The sequence below is a fragment of the Monodelphis domestica genome, chromosome 8 (assembly GCF_027887165.1).
Source record: "Monodelphis domestica isolate mMonDom1 chromosome 8, mMonDom1.pri, whole genome shotgun sequence".
NCBI classification, from domain to species: Eukaryota; Metazoa; Chordata; class Mammalia; order Didelphimorphia; family Didelphidae; genus Monodelphis; species Monodelphis domestica.
In genome coordinates this window covers 33731084-33746964 of record NC_077234.1, presented here as the reverse complement: position 1 = coordinate 33746964, position 15881 = coordinate 33731084, and the positions used below count along the sequence as shown (strand labels likewise).

General features: G+C 38.4%; 1 protein-coding gene across 4 annotated transcripts in view; it reads left to right on the top strand.

Moving 5' to 3' along the window:
- PLD1 (phospholipase D1) overlaps positions 1-15881 on the top strand; it is a 272434-nt gene that overhangs the window by 178394 nt on the left and 78159 nt on the right. For 2 of the 4 annotated variants that reach the window (XM_056807220.1, XM_056807219.1), the window contains 5 exons: positions 815-1015; positions 1653-1866; positions 3157-3270; positions 9958-10086; positions 15174-15292. In XM_056807220.1, coding sequence (XP_056663198.1) covers positions 815-1015; positions 1653-1866; positions 3157-3270; positions 9958-10086; positions 15174-15292 — 777 coding nt within the window. The remainder of the gene's footprint in view (positions 1-814; positions 1016-1652; positions 1867-3156; positions 3271-9957; positions 10087-15173; positions 15293-15881) is intronic. The other 2 variants (XM_056807222.1, XM_056807221.1) reach the window with 1 other exon arrangement.

The window sequence follows — 15881 nt, the reverse complement described above, 5'->3', positions numbered from 1 at the left end:
ATCCTCATAGAACTCTCTCCCTGGGAGAGAGTGGCTCATTTCATTCCAATTTTATATATGAAGAAACTATAGCTCAGACAAGTTAAAGTGACTTCCTTTCCTCTGAGATTATTTCCAATTTGTCCTATTATATATCATGTTTGCACATGGTTATTTGCAGGTTTCCTTCCCACTAGATTGTAAGCTCCTTGAGGGTAGAGTCTTCTTGCCTTTCTTTGCATCACCAGTCTTTAGCTTAGTGCCTGGAATATTGGAGAAATGCTTCTTAACTGAATTGGAGGTGGGTGTTGAACCCAGGTATTCATGACCTCCAGTCAAGAATGCTACCCACTAAGTAAATGGCTCCTCAAACATTTTTCTAAATTAAATAATTCTGTAATTAATAAAGTTGATAAAAATTCTTGTTTTTAGATATGTTGATAGATATTTTGAGCTTTAATTAAAATATGTAATATGAATTCCTTTTGGCAAAAGGGAAAATAGGGTAGCTGTGACTATCATGGATGCTATACATTGGCAATGGCTTAATGGGAATGGCCTTCCCCCAGTTTTTTGGAGGTGTTAGGGAGCACAAGGAAAAGGCAGGTACCAGTGATTTCCCTCTGTTTACAGGATAACACGTGAATTGTTTTGTAAGTCACAGAGTACTATGTAAATAATAATCATTAAGTATTGATAATAAATGCTATTTTCTTTGATAAATTTCCATAGTCTATTTGGTCCTTGAATTTGATAACTTTACATTTGTTTTGTAGCTATAATATGGCAGGAGAAATGTCAGCATTTTTCCAATGGTACCTCATTTTTCCCCCAGGTGATGAGACACCCAGATCATGTTTCTTCCACTGTTTATCTGTGGGCTCACCACGAGAAACTTGTTATCATAGACCAGTCTGTTGCATTTATTGGTGGAATAGACTTGGCTTATGGAAGATGGGATGACAATGAACACAGGCTGACTGACGTAGGCAGCGTCAAACGAGTCACCATGGGACAGTCAACATTTTCCCTCACAGTAAGTTGTAGAAGTATTTGGCAAGTTTTCTTTGTGTTACAAATGAATGCAAGGCAGGAAGGCAGGAAGGCAGGAAGGGAGGAAGGCAGGAAGGAAGGAAGGAAGGCAGGAAGGAAGGAAGGAAGGCAAGAAGGAAGGAAGGAAGGAAGGCAAGAAGGAAGGAAGGAAGGAAGGAAGGAAGGAAGGAAGGAAGGAAGAAAGGAAGGAAGGAAGGAAGGAAGGAAGGAAGGAAGGAAGGAAGGAAGGGAGGAAGGGAGGGAGGGAGGGAGGGAGGGAGGAAGGAAGGGAGGGAGGAAAGGAGGTGGGGAGGGAAGAATGACGTGCTTACAATGTGCTGGGCACTGTTATAAGTAATGGGGATGAAAATAAAAAGAACAATAATTAGTAACTCTTAGTTACTAACATTCTTAGATTTTTAAAAATAATGAAGTACAACATTTCAATCTGTCCTTGGAATAGAGATGTGTGGTCAGTAGCTGATCTTAGCACTTCTTTGGGGCACCTATTTGGGAACCTAAGTTATTTTTAAATGCTGCACCTTAGCTAAATTTGGATTACAATTACTAGTGGGGTCCTTGCCGCAATACACCATTTTTAGTATCTTTTTAAAAGTTTTGTCCATATTTCTTGTCTACAGGGAGAGACAAAAGAATCCAATGAAGCCTTGAATCTCAAAGGGAGAAAAGATCGGAAGATCAGTCTCCCTTTCCCAAAAAGCACTGACGAATCTGACTCTAGAATGAAGGGTGTAGGTAAAGCAAGAAAGTTCTCCAAATTCAGCCTTTATCGGCAGCTGCAACGGCACAACCTGGAAAATGCTGATAGTATTAGCAGCCTTGATACTGCCTCAAGTAAGTCCTGGACTTTGTCTTCTGTGAACCTACCTTTAAAAAACCAAAAAATCTAGTTTAATGAAAAGATTTACATTTTCATACCATATTCACCTACCATCTGCAATGAGAGCCCAGATCCATTGAGCTTTCATTCTCCTTGGTCCCTTCCTTATAATAGAAGCCCCCAAAAAAGGCATTTAGGTAGAACCATTCACAACGGAGACTACTCAACATTCTATTCCCATAGTCCACCACCTCGCTCCCCGCGGGACAGCTGTGTGTTTGAACAATGGTCATCTTTCCCTAGACTCTCTGACCAGTCATGTTCTATAGCAACAGGCTCTGTTTTTGTTTGCCCACTTCTCTGTAGAGGAAAATACCAAACTGCTGTCAGCCCATTAGAGAATTTCCTTCCTGGTTCCATTACATTTCCTAGGACTATCACTGCATTTTGGAATGAATCAGTTGATGCTTTTCCAGCCCCCAAAGATCAAAACAAGAAGTGTGTCTACACGCACACACACATACATACATATATGTATACACATATAGAGACACATATTTATACATGCAAGTATGTATGTGTATATATGTGGGGGTGGGGGTGGATGGAGACACACATTGTTATCACAGATCAGTCAATCGCATTTTTCATTGGAATAGACTTGGCTGATGGAAGACGGGATAACAATGAACACAAGATGACTGATGTAGGCAATGTCCATTGAGTCACTGTGGGACAGTCAATGTTTTCCCTCGCAGTAAGAGATGAGGAGATATTTGGCTAGTTTTATTTATATATATAAACAATTATAATATTAAAATAGAAATAAATAGAAAATATAATACAGTAATAAATTAATATTATTTGATGATAAAATAGAATATTAAATAATAAAGACATATACATATTCTTGTGTGTGTATGCCTGAATAGTAGCAGAATCATCGAGGGTTCTGAGAAGAGCACACCAAAAGGATGAGGACGATCACGAGCACTTCACAGGCTTAGTCAGAGAACATTGGAGTTATTTGCATCAGCCAGCAAGGGTGCATTAGGCTTACATAAGCCCATTTCAGATTCTTTAGAACTCATCAGTTTCTTATTTGCTTGGGAGCTCAGGCATTTATGCCCCAAAGGTTTCTGTTCCCTGAAGTCATGGATCGATAACATAATTTCTAGCCAAGTCTTAAAATTAACCAACCAACAAAAACCCCAAACCTCTTTTGTATTGATCTTTAGAGACTAGTTTGGAAATCTGATGCTAACCGTGTTGTTTGTAAAAAAGAGCGTCTCAACTCTCCCCAGGTTATTTTAATCACTGTAGAAGTCGCCCGCATTTAATCCGAGGGTTAAAGCCCCACTTGAAATTCTTGCATCATTCCAGCGAGTCCGAACAAAGGCTCGCAGGCCCTGGAAGTGGTAAGTGAAGGGGGATGCAGGCAAGGCCCTCTGTTGGCTTTGGCTCTGTGCTGTGGCCTGTCGTCCAGTCACCATGAGTGCTCAGTGTTGCTAGATTAGCATGCTGTCGGTGCTGTATCCATCCATCCATTCCTTCACCCAGCATTTGTTGAGTGGCTGCTACATACAAAATGCTTTGCTGGTTACTTGTAGAGAAACCAACCTATGTGTGAGATGGTTCCTGCCTCCATGAGTTTGTCATGCCAGAAACATCTCCAGGATCTGTGACTTCCTCAGTATTCCCTTGTAAATCTGTAATGCGGTCTAGAAGTCTTAGCATGGCTTGAAGCTCAATAAAAGAGGGTAACTGACTTGTTTGGGGTCACATAAGGAATATTTGTTGGAGACAGATTTGAATGGGCATTTCTAAAATAATATTTTGGCCTAGAACAGGAGGGGCTTTCATTTCTCTAGCCACAAACAGCCGTGTTTCTCCATTAGTCTCCTTTAGGATGTTGGCGAGAGCCACATTCCGATTGCAGACCATGGTAAGCTAAATGGATGTGAGGAATCACTGGAGTCAGGAGGAAATGAATGAGCTGGGTTGGTGTGATAGTCAGCCAGTTACCGGAGCTTTGGATGAGGACTCAAAGCTGGGGATGAGTGGAAAGAGAAGCTTGGGTTGCAAAAAAAAACAAAAAACCAAACCAACCACAGGGATCTCTAGGCTGATTGACGTGGTGTGATGATGGCTTGGTTCTTGCACTCAGCTGATGTCAGAATAGGTAATTGTATCCAAAGACAGGAAGGCTAAAGAAATATGGTTGATGAGCTATCAAAACAGCTATTGAGCTTGCTAAGGATGTGACTGGGAACCATGAAGAGAAGAAGAAAGTAAGTGAGGTATGGGGTGAACTTGGAGATTTGAGCATGGATCCAAGAGGACAGGAGTCAGTAACAATGTTTATTTAAAGACCATTCTTTAGGGCACAGCCGGGTGGCTCAGTGGACTGAGAGACAGATCAAGAGAAAGGAGGTCTTGGATTCAAATTTGGTCTCAAACACTTCCTAGTTGTTTGACCCTGGGCAAGTCACTTCACCCACATTGCTTAGCCCTTACCACTCTTCTGCCTTGGAACCAACACACCATATTAATTCTAATATGGAAAGTAAGGATTTAACAATAAATAAAGTGTTTTTTATATTATGTATGGGCTTCAACTGATGATAAATGGTGAGCAGATGTTGGCTTGAGTGGATAAAAGCATCCAAACGGTAGTCAGGGTAGCTGGGTTCAGATTTGAGCTCTATACCTGTAAGACCTTGGGTAGCTCTTTGTTCCCCATCTTTAAAGTGAGGGGATTGGACTTTATGACCTCTTTGGTCTCTTATAAGTCTAAATCTATGATACTATGATTCTGCAACACAATTGCCTAGAGTTGACATCGAGGAGTACTGCCTTTGCACACTGGGAAATAAGCTGTTCCCTTAAAAAAAAAAAGGAAAATTGTTAACCTAATAAAGCCCAAAGCTAGATATGGACCATATTGTCTAAGATTTTAAAATTGGTTCCTTACTAAAGTTGATCGTAAGATCTTATCTTGGGACCCAGAAGGGACCTTAGATGCTATCTACTATAGCTCATTTTATAGGTGAAGAAAATGAGGTCCATGGAGGAAAAGTGGCTTGTCCAAGGTCACAGAGTTCAGAGTTAGACTTAAAATCAAGTCTTCTCAGTCTAAGTTAGGAGAAACAAGTTCTTTTTACAGGTATGAACTTGCTTGGCTGCTCTACAGCATTGGATTTAATTGGATGCACAATAGCCTAATAAATTAATCACATAGTATATTTTAAGCATTTGTTTTTATTGATGATGAGTAATAATCAGATGGAATGTGCTTGTGAAATCTCCTGCTGGCTCAGCATTCAGAAAACTCGACTGTAAAGCAATTAATCCTAATAGGTGATTAGTGACCATGGCAGATTCCTGTAAAAAATACTGTGGTTTCTTAAATCAAGCTTTCCTCCTGTTATTTTCCATCTGTCATTTCCCCCTCAGTTGTATAATTTCAGGAGTTCAGTCTGCTTTATATTTTTCTATGTAAAAAATTGCTTTATGGGTGCGCCTTTATTCAGAAACAATTTGCTAAACTTCTCAGCTTCAGCAAGAATGGATGTATTTGTTGTGACCAGTAAAGAGAAACAACCTTTTTTAGCTGAAGGGTTCAATTTCTCAATTAAAAGTCTCTGACAATATAAAAGTATTACTAGGGCAGGCTACAGAAACTTCAGTAAGCACAGACTAGTCCCTGTACCAGGTAGAACCCACATTAAAATTAAAATTAAAATTAAAATCTTCTTAGAATATTATTATATACCTTTGATTTCATTCTTCTGCTTCACTAAAGTAAAAGCAAACCCACCAGTGGGGGCTCATGAGCTCTTCTTTTTAGTGGAAAAATACTGACATAGTTAGTACCTTGAGCTGGGGCAACTATTCCGTGGCCTTTAAATGTGAGGATTATTGTCAGAGTACAGTCTCTAGACTGTCAGATACTTGAGGTTTGGAAGTGGGTAGTAAATCATGGATTCCTTAACAATAGTGTTTCCTGACTCTATTTCTGACTCTCTCTGGCCCATTCTACTCACATACTGGTTGCTTGGCCTCTAGGGATGGCACCAACCTTAGGCAACTCAAAGATTGGTGAATTCCTGTCTAGAAATGCTATGTTCTGAGAAGACCCATTTTTACTCTGGCTCACTCTCTGGCCTGCTCTACCCTGAAACTGACTATCTGGCCCCATGGGGACAACACTATCCTAAGACCGGCTCAGTCACTGGAGTTGTGGAGATAGAAACTGGATGATGGAGGGAGTGAGAATAGGAGTCACGGAATTCGCCTGGTTCATGAACCTGGGTGAGAGAGGATAATGGTGCTCTCATTATAGAAAAGCTCCCAAGAGCTATGGATTGTGGAGGAAAGATAAGAAGTTACACTTTGGTCATGTTGAGTATGAGATGTGTACAGGACATAGCGGTCAAAATTAAGGCTTGCAACTCAAGAGAGACGATGGACTGGGCTTATAGTGAGGAAGACAGACTGACTGACTTGATTACTGAGACAAAGACAAAAAGAGTAATGGAAGAGAAGAGCATCAAAGCCGGACTCTTTAGACCTATCCCCATTGAGACCCTGGGAGAAGGAAGAAGAGCCAATAAGGAAAACAAGCATCCAACGTCAACAGGAGCATAGGATAAAAGAAAAACCAAGAGAGTTAGCTCTTGTACAAAAGTCAAGGGGAAGCATCTCACTTTAAGATCTTTATATCCAGGGCTTATATTTCACCACATGTGTTTTGAGTAGGTCAAGAACAGTCTTGCTTGTAGGCTGAGGTCAGATGAGATCATATATGAATTTAAAGCCACATTACTCATATATTGGATTTAATTATTATTAATTAATATTAATTCGAATGGAAAGTATTAAGAAACATGGACAGGAGCTTATACTTTTCCATTACAGATAGAGATGAGTTATGCTAGGAGATGTCCTACTCCATTCTGGGCAAGTTGACCTTAAAAGATAATTGTGTTTTGAAATCTTTACCTTCTTGATTGTCCCCAGTCTATTCAGCACCCGTGAAAAGTTCCTGCAGAGATAAAGATAATTTAGAACAACAGCAGCCACTAATTTATTGCATGCCCATTGGGGTAGGGGCTCTGCTAGACTTTAACTGGAGTCCTTCCTTTTTCCCTCTGGCAAATCTTTGCCCTTATGGAGTCACTATAGAAGGAAGATACAATTATTAAATTATAACAGAGTGTGCGTTTATGTGTGTGCAAGAAAGAAAGAAGGAAAAAGGAGGAATAAGAGAGAAAGGAAGAGAAAGGAAAAAAGAATTTGAGATTTCTTCTGAAGACAAACCAGAAGTGTTTTGATATGGTGCAGGCAATGACTCTCAGCCAAAGTCAGGGAGAATCTGCTTGTCTGGATCAAATGAGATGTTTTGATGTACATGCTTCATTGCAAATAACTGCTTGACTGAATTTAACCTTTTAAAATATTTGTGCACATATGTTCTTGTGTGCATATGTTTCTAAATTTACAGATTCAGAATAAATTCTCCTTGTTGGATTAAAATGAAATAGTGAGATATAACCGATCACACACACTTACTTATTAACTGCCTATCATATACCATGCCCTGGGCGAAGTGATAGGGATAAAAATGGCAGTCCTTAGCCTCAGGGAGCTTATATTCTACTAGGAGAATTTCCTTTGAGTTTAACCTTTAATTAGTCTTTTTTATTGGGGGGGTTCTTATTTCTAACCAAATTTCTTGTTTTCTATAGTGGAGATACAGGTTGATAAAGAAATGTATTTTTCACATTTGTACTTATAGAAATGAAGCAATTTAATTCAAGCATTTATTGAGTGCCAATTGTTGTGGGACAGAATATTTGAAATAATTTATAGTCATTTAAATATTCATTTTGATTTTTTAAAATCAAATTTTGTATTAGTGTGGGAAATTCCCAGTGTGGAAACTTCTTCCCTCAACACACATTAATGTCTTGCTTTTAAATTAGACTTTTTGGTTTTTTTTTAATTCCTACCTTCTGTCTTGGAATCAATACTGTGTATTGGTTCCAAGGTAGAAGAGTGGTAAGGGTTAGACAATGGGGGTTAAGTCACTTGCCCAGGGACACACAGCTGGGAAGTGTCGGAGGCCAGATTTAAACTAGGACCTTCCATCTCTGGGCTAGGCTCTCAATCCACTGAGCTACCCAGCTAACCCCTAACTTAGAGTTTACCTTGTAATTACTTAACATTAGAGCATTGTTTGGGACACTAGCTATGATTTGCCCATTATCAGCCAGCATAATTTGAATATAGATCTTCCTAACTCCAAGATCAATGCTTATCTTTTTTTTTTACTCTGCCTCTCTGTTTTGACTTGACTTTCCACTAACATGTGGTTGTCTGTAGATGTGCTAAAGGATGTGCGTATTTGACTTAAATACTAAAGTAGTTTCCGTGATTATTTTAATTGGTGCCATCATTGTCTAATTCAAGCTACCCTGGCTGCTGTATATAGTTCTTCCCTAATCCATAACAGATTGATTTTCTGTTCTATATGCACTATAAACTCCCATGGCCATGTATCTCAATCCACGGACTCTGGCATAGTCCTGGAAACCCTTGCAATAGAAATGTTGCAAAAAATCTTCACCTTATGTTGTTGTGCTACTGCTGCTGCCATATGCTTTTGTCTGTTGCTGCCATAAATTTTCATTAGCACCACCAGGCTACAGGTAGGCATTAGGACTAGCATTCTGGTATATAAAGTCTGCTTTTTTTTTTAAACCCTTACCTTCCATCTTGGAGTCAATACTGTGTATTGGCTCCAAGGTAGAAGAGTGGTAAGGGCTAGGCAATGGGGGTTAAGTGACTTGCCCAGGGTCACACAGCTGGGAAGGGTCTGAGGCCAGACTGAGCCACCCGGTTGCCCCTATAAAGTCTTTATATTTTGACATATATATAAATACAAACTCCATCTAGTGGTCATTTCATACTTTTTAGTTGAGAAAACTCCATCTTTGCCTCTGAATTAATTTTTTCCCCTCCTAATCTACTTTCTTTTATTGTTATCTAATAATTCCCCCATTTGATCCTATGCTTCCAAATAGTGATTTCTAAACAACAAAAAACTAGAAAAACTATTGCTTCTATAAGACATTAGCAACCTCATTGATAATTCAATAGAATGGATTCAGTCAATACTCCAGTAATCACTGACTATCAAATCTCAAGTCCTACAGTTTGAGTGAAGGACTGAAAGTTAGGAAGGAAGACTTTTTTTTTTAAATAGAGGCAATTACTTCACTGCTTTTATGAGCTTGTAAAAGCTTTACGGCTTCTTTTTTATTCATCAGCATTTTAATTCACAACCTTTTTTTTTTTAGTGAAAAGAGATCATAGATAGAAAAGCCAGAAAGACCTTAAAGTTCAATTTGTGAAGTCCCTCCATCCCTCCTCTCCCCTTTTTAACAATGTAGAAATTTAATCCCAGAAAGAATAAGTAATTTATCCAAAGTCACCCAGCTGGTAATTGGTTGAACTAGAAATTGAAACCAAATCCAGGATTGTTTCTGTTATATCACACTGAGTAATTATAGTAATGTAAATAGCAGGCATTATTACTGGGATTACCTCACTTTACTAAAATTTTATTCTGCTCCTTCTTGGGGACTCTATCTACTCTAAAATTTCTCTGCACCTATTCTGAGAGTTACAATACTCTAAATCCCTTAATTTTGCTAAACTTCACCATCCCCAATTTTACCAACCTCTGAATTCCAAGACTGCCTTCCCTCTTCAGTGACATCATTTATGGAAATTAGGGATTCTTATCTTAGGGTCCACAGGCATCCTCAAGAGGTCCATTGATGTTGAATGAAAAAATTCTATTTTTTCACTAACCTCTAATTGAAATTTAGTGTCTCCTTCAATTATTTTTTTAAGAATTCAGAGAATTAGTCCATAGGCTTTACCAGAGTACCAGATTGGGAAAGGGAGGTAAGCCATGACATAAAAAAGTTGAAAAACCCTGAGAGTAAGGGTTGCCTGACACAGAGACAGGACTTCCATCTCTGAGACCTGCATGAATGAGCCTCTGAAAATGTTCTTTCTGCTGCATCTTGCAGACACCGGATCCATCCGTAGTTTGCAGACAGGTGTTGGTGAACTCCATGGGGAAACTCGATTCTGGCATGGAAAGGACTATTGCAATTTTGTCTTCAAAGACTGGGTTCAGCTGGATAAACCCTTTGCTGGTGAGTGTCACTTCAGTCTGATGTAACCTGGAGAAGGAATCAGGGTATGGATTTTGGCTTCAGTTTATGACTTTCTTTAGTTCTCCTTATAGGATTTTTTTTTTCCTCTTTAAAATTCATCTCACTTTATTTGAAATCTTTTACATGTTACAAATTTCCATGAAAATATCACATTCAACATGTGGTTTGATACTATGAACACAAAGATCCAGTTGCGAAATACAAGCGTAAAACCAAGAGCATAGAGGAAGTTGTTACAATTGAGGAATTTGTCACTTGTAAACAGTTTCTGCTTCCTGTTGCTATAATACAACACTTGATAAAACCTGGACTCTTTGAGTCTCCTTAAATTGTAACACTGTCGACATTGTGAGTCTTTTCTTAAATCACCCTATGATGAAAAGATATGCTTTTTTTTTTTCTGGTAAAAGTCACACACACAAAACAATAGTGATAAATCAAGCAACCAGTTTCACCTCATTTAAATCAGCACTATTGACAATCATTGTACTAGAATTTCTGACATGATCCGGTATGCATGGGGGCAGGTACTCAAGTGAGTGAGCATACCCAAAAGTGAGTACACAGGTAAATATTCTCATAGTCACTGAGGTTTTTGAATCTCTTTTGATTTTGGTAAAAAGATATTCCCCTGATCAGCTTTAAGTGTAGTTTCAGTTTCCACTTCAAAGGACAAACTTCAAAAACTGACCTTATATCCTAATGACATTATACTACATTATTTAATTGTCATGCAGCTAATTAGCAGTGCCCGGATTAATACTGATTTTTGGTACACTGATGAAATTCACAGCAGTAGGACTTCTGGGGGGGGGGGGCGGAAATTTAGGTTCCTTGACCTCATGATGACTACATAAAATTCTAAATGAGTATTTTTAAAAAGATCTTGAAAAAATATGATAATTAAGTCTAAATTGATCTCCCTCTGTCAGATCTACAGATCTACAAATGTACCATTTGCTACTAAGGTTTTAACATTTGGACTTTACACATTCAAAAGTCTAACTGCCCTTTGAGCATTCCTTCCACTGATGCTGATGGCAATCCCATCCACACATTAGTTAGAGAGCTTTCATAAGTGATGAACTTTCTCAGATTTACTGGACTGGCCAAAAACCTATAGATACCCAAGCTGTCATCAGGTCCAGCTGAAGCCAGTCCATGTTGGAAAGGCTCTGCCAATGCTTGCTTTTGGCTGGCATGAGCCCTCAGGATACCAAGAGAAAATATAGTTCCTGAATTCAAAGAGCTTATATATAGAATATATTATATGTAGAATATATTCCATCAATTATATGCAAAAATAAGGCACCAGATATGCCATATACAAATATATATTCTATCAAGGAAAAATATGCTGTATCAAAATATATTATATATGAAATATATTCTGTCAAAGACAAATATATTCCATCAGAATATAAGTAAAATATATTCATCAGACTGTCATATACAAAATACATTCATTGGAACATTTAAATAGAATATAAATATATCAGAGCAGAATATATTATAAAATATCATATATTCTATCAAAAGATATATAAGCTAGAGGGCAACTAGGTAGCTCAGTGGCTTGAGAGTCAGGCCTAGGGATGGGAGGTCCTAAGTTCAAATCTGGCCTCAGATACTTCTTAGCTGTGTGACCCTGGGCAAGTCACTTAACCCCCTTTGACTAATTCTTCTACTTTGGAGTCAATACATAGTATTGATTCTAAGGTAGAAGGTAAGGGTTTTAAAAAAAGATATATAAACTATATTCATCAGAATATATTACATAGAGAATATATTCTACTAAAATATATAGAGAATATATCCATTGGATTATATTCTTTATAAAATATATTCTATCCAAATATATTCTATAGAGAGCATAATCTTTTGGGTGATGTGGGAATAAGATGACAAATTAAAAGCTAGAAGGGACCTCAGAAACTATCTAATCCATTTGTTTGACAGATGAAGAAACCAAGACCCAGGAAAGTTAAAAGACTTACTCAAAGTAGTAAGCAATAGAGATGAGATCAAAACCAGACACTCTGAGTCCAGAGCTGGTGTTCTTTCCAACGTAATGCATTGATTCTAAAAGATACAGTGGAAAGTTGTAGGGTTTCATACATAAAGGTAATAAGGGGAAAGAATAAGCATTCATTAATTGCCTACTATGTGCCAAGAATATGCTAAGCATTTTACAAATATTATCTCATTTGATCCTCACAACAGTCCTGGGAGAGAGCTATTATTAGCACCTCAATTTTGTAGTTCATGCAATTAAGGCAGACAGAGATCAAGTGACTTGGCCAGAATCACACAGCTTGTAAGTATCTGAAGCTGGATTTGCACTCAGGTCTTCCTAACTCCAGCCCTGGTATTATATCTATCCACTGTGCCATCTAGTTGCCAATATAATTGTATCTAAAGTGAATACAGAGATATTTGAGGGGCAGAGGAAAGGTGGGAAGGTACAAATCCTGAAGAGATCATCTCATTTAGCAATTCAGAATTATTTAATTCAACAAATGTCTTTTAATAGTCTTTCTGAGGCATTATATACAGGGTATACAAATAATTCTGCATCACAGCCCATCCTGTGTTTTAAAGTTCACAAAATACCTTCTTATGGTAACTGTGATAGGAAATACAAATATTATTATTCCCATTTTGCAGTTGGGGAAAATGGGATCAGGGAGGTTGTTATTTGCTCATAGAGCTACTAAATTCATGAAGCAAGATTTTAACTGGAGTCTCCTAGTTCAAAACTGAGATGAAGCTCCTAACTCTACAAAGGACCGTTGTTAGATTTTCATCTTGGAAATCACAAAAACTACAAGACTTCGTTTACTGTTTTGTTGATTGTCTGACTTAAGAAAGTGAAGGAGAAAATGTTAATAATGTCACTTAAACTTAAAAGTGTGTCACATGGGCATTTCCACCCCAGAGAGCCAGTTGTTACTTGCTAGCACAACCCTGCCACAGGTTCTTGTTCCTATTATAGCAGAATCAAGTCTTTCTCTCATAGATCTATGTTGATAGTAAGAAATTGCTGTGGTTTTCAGTCATTTAAGTCATGTCTGACTCTTTGTAACCCCATTTGGGGTTTTCTTGGCAGAAATACTGAAGAGGTTTGCCATTTCCTTCTCGAGCCCATTTTACAAATGAGGAAACTGAGACAAACAGTGACTTGCTCAGGGTCACGCAGCTAGTATGTGTCTGGGGCCGGATTTGATCTCTGGGAGACATGTCTTCCTGACAATACACACACAAAAGGAAAAGCTGGTGTCTCCTACCCCACAGGTGGTTAGCTATCCTAAGCTTGAAAACCTTCAGGGAGACAATTCTATCATCTTTCAAAGGAGAGGTAGCCCGTTCTATGTTTGTGGCTCCAGGCTCAGCGCCGTATCCACTGTGCCACCTAATTACTGCCCAATAAGAAATTACATGGTTTCTATGTACAAAAGTATATTTCTTTTTTTTTTTTTAAACCCTTACCTTCCATCTTGGAGTCAATACTGTGCATTGGTTCCAAAACAGAACAGCGGTAAGGGCTAGGCAATGGGGGTCAAGTGACTTGCCCAGGGTCTCACAGCTGGGAAGTATCTGAGATCAGATTTGAACCCAGGACCTCCTGTCTTTGGCCTGGCTTTCAATCCACTGAGCCACCCAGCTGCCCCCCAAAAGTATATTTCTACCAAACTCCTGTCACTAAGTCTTTTAGTCACAATGTAACTTCAGAAAGAGCCCTAGCACTGGCATTGGAGAATTTGGATTCAGTTATCAACATCTGATGTTTACATTTTGTGTTACCTTGGGAAAGACACTTAATCATCTCCAGGTCTCAGTTTCCTTATCTGTAAAATGAAGGAACTGGACCAAATGGCTTCAAAGGGTCCTTCCAACTCTACCTTCCTGATCTTAGGAGTCATATTTCCCTGAAGATGGAATTCTTTAAGTGATCAACTCTGATTTAATTCAGTCTTTTAAAAAGCCTCATTTTCCTTTTGTTAGAATGAGTCATCTCTGAAGCTCATCTCAGGCTTATCTGTCTAATTGGAAAAATGAATGGCACTTCATAAATGACCTACCATTACTTCAATATGATAAAAGTAAAAAAAAAGGCACAGAGTCCTAAGATAATTAGCGTGTGCTCAATTTTGTAGCCTGGTGGGTGATTATCTACGATTATGTAAAGGAGAAAAATGGAAATATAAAATACTTCAAAGAATAGCATTAAAGAGCCATTTACTTGTTCTGGTGGGAGCCAAGCATTGGTACATCAGAGCCAAGAAAATTCAATTCAAGAATTCGACAAATAGTCATTAAGGGCCTTTTTCTTGCAGGGCCACAGACAGCTAGGTGGTGGAGTGGGTAGAGCACCAGGTCTAGAGTCAGGATGGCCTCAGTTCAAATTCTACCTTAGATACTTCATAGCTGTGAGAGCCTGGGCAAGTCCTTTTGCCTCAGTTTCCTCATCTGTAAAATTACTGGGGGAAGGAAATGGCAAAACACCCTAGTATCTTTCCCAAGAAAATTCCCAGTGGAGTTACAAAGAGCCAGACATGACTGAAACCTCATGGATGATGGATGGTGTCCACAGGTTCAGGTAGAGGCAGACATAACTGAAGGACAAGAAACACAGCCCCAGGGGCTGGGAATACAAACACAAAGAAAACAAAATTGCCTCTGTTTTCAAGGAGGTTACATTTTACTGGGGGGAAAGAGCAAATACTCAGAAAAGCAAATAGGGGAAACAAAGTAGCACAAATGCAAGGTGGGAGTATCCCCAGTTGAGGAGGGAATATCTCAGCTGTGTCTTCAAGGAGATAGTGAAAGGCAGAGTGGAAGTGGGGGGCGGGGCAATGTAGAAGAGAAAGGAGGGAGAAAGGGGAGGGGGGGAGGGAAGGGCAGACATGAGGAGGAGGAGGGCATTCCAAATGGAGGAGACCACTGGAGCAAGAATCTAGAGATGGGAAAGGGAACTGGGAAACAACTTGTAGAAATGAAATGGTTAAGATTTTGGACTCAGGGCTTCTGACACTGTCATTCTTCTGTCTGATGTGCCTGGGCAGATTTCATTGACAGGTATTCCATGCCTCGAATGCCATGGCATGACATCGGCTCTGTGGTCCACGGGAAGGCTGCGAGGGATGTGGCCCGTCATTTCATCCAGCGATGGAACTTCACAAAGGTAGGTGGTCACCTCGAGCACCGTGAGGATCTCGGATCCAATATGGGCATCCCCAAAGTGGAAGCCTTGAAGGACAGAGACAAAGGAGTAGGGCATAGAAGATGAGGCATCAAAGACTAGAATGAGCAGGACACAATATTTATAGGGTATTAGGTATAATATCTAACAAATGAGAAATTTGTAAATTACAATAATTTATACATAATATATAAATAAATAAAATATAAACTAAGTAAACTAAATTAAAAATTCTAATGTATTCATATGTGAATATCTAGATATAGATATACCTATATGTATATGTTAAAAATCTATAATTATAGTTATATATTTAGATTTAGATATAAATATATAACTATATATTTAGATATAAATATATCATACCTATATTAGTAGATCTTTATATCTATCTTATCTATATTTATAGATATACATTTTATATAAATATATCACATCTATAGTAATAGATATATTTATATAGATATATCTATATTTGTAGATATACAGTTATACTTAGATATAACTGCATCTATACTTGTAGATATGTTTTTGTCTAAATATTCATTCCTATATGTGTATGTACATATAC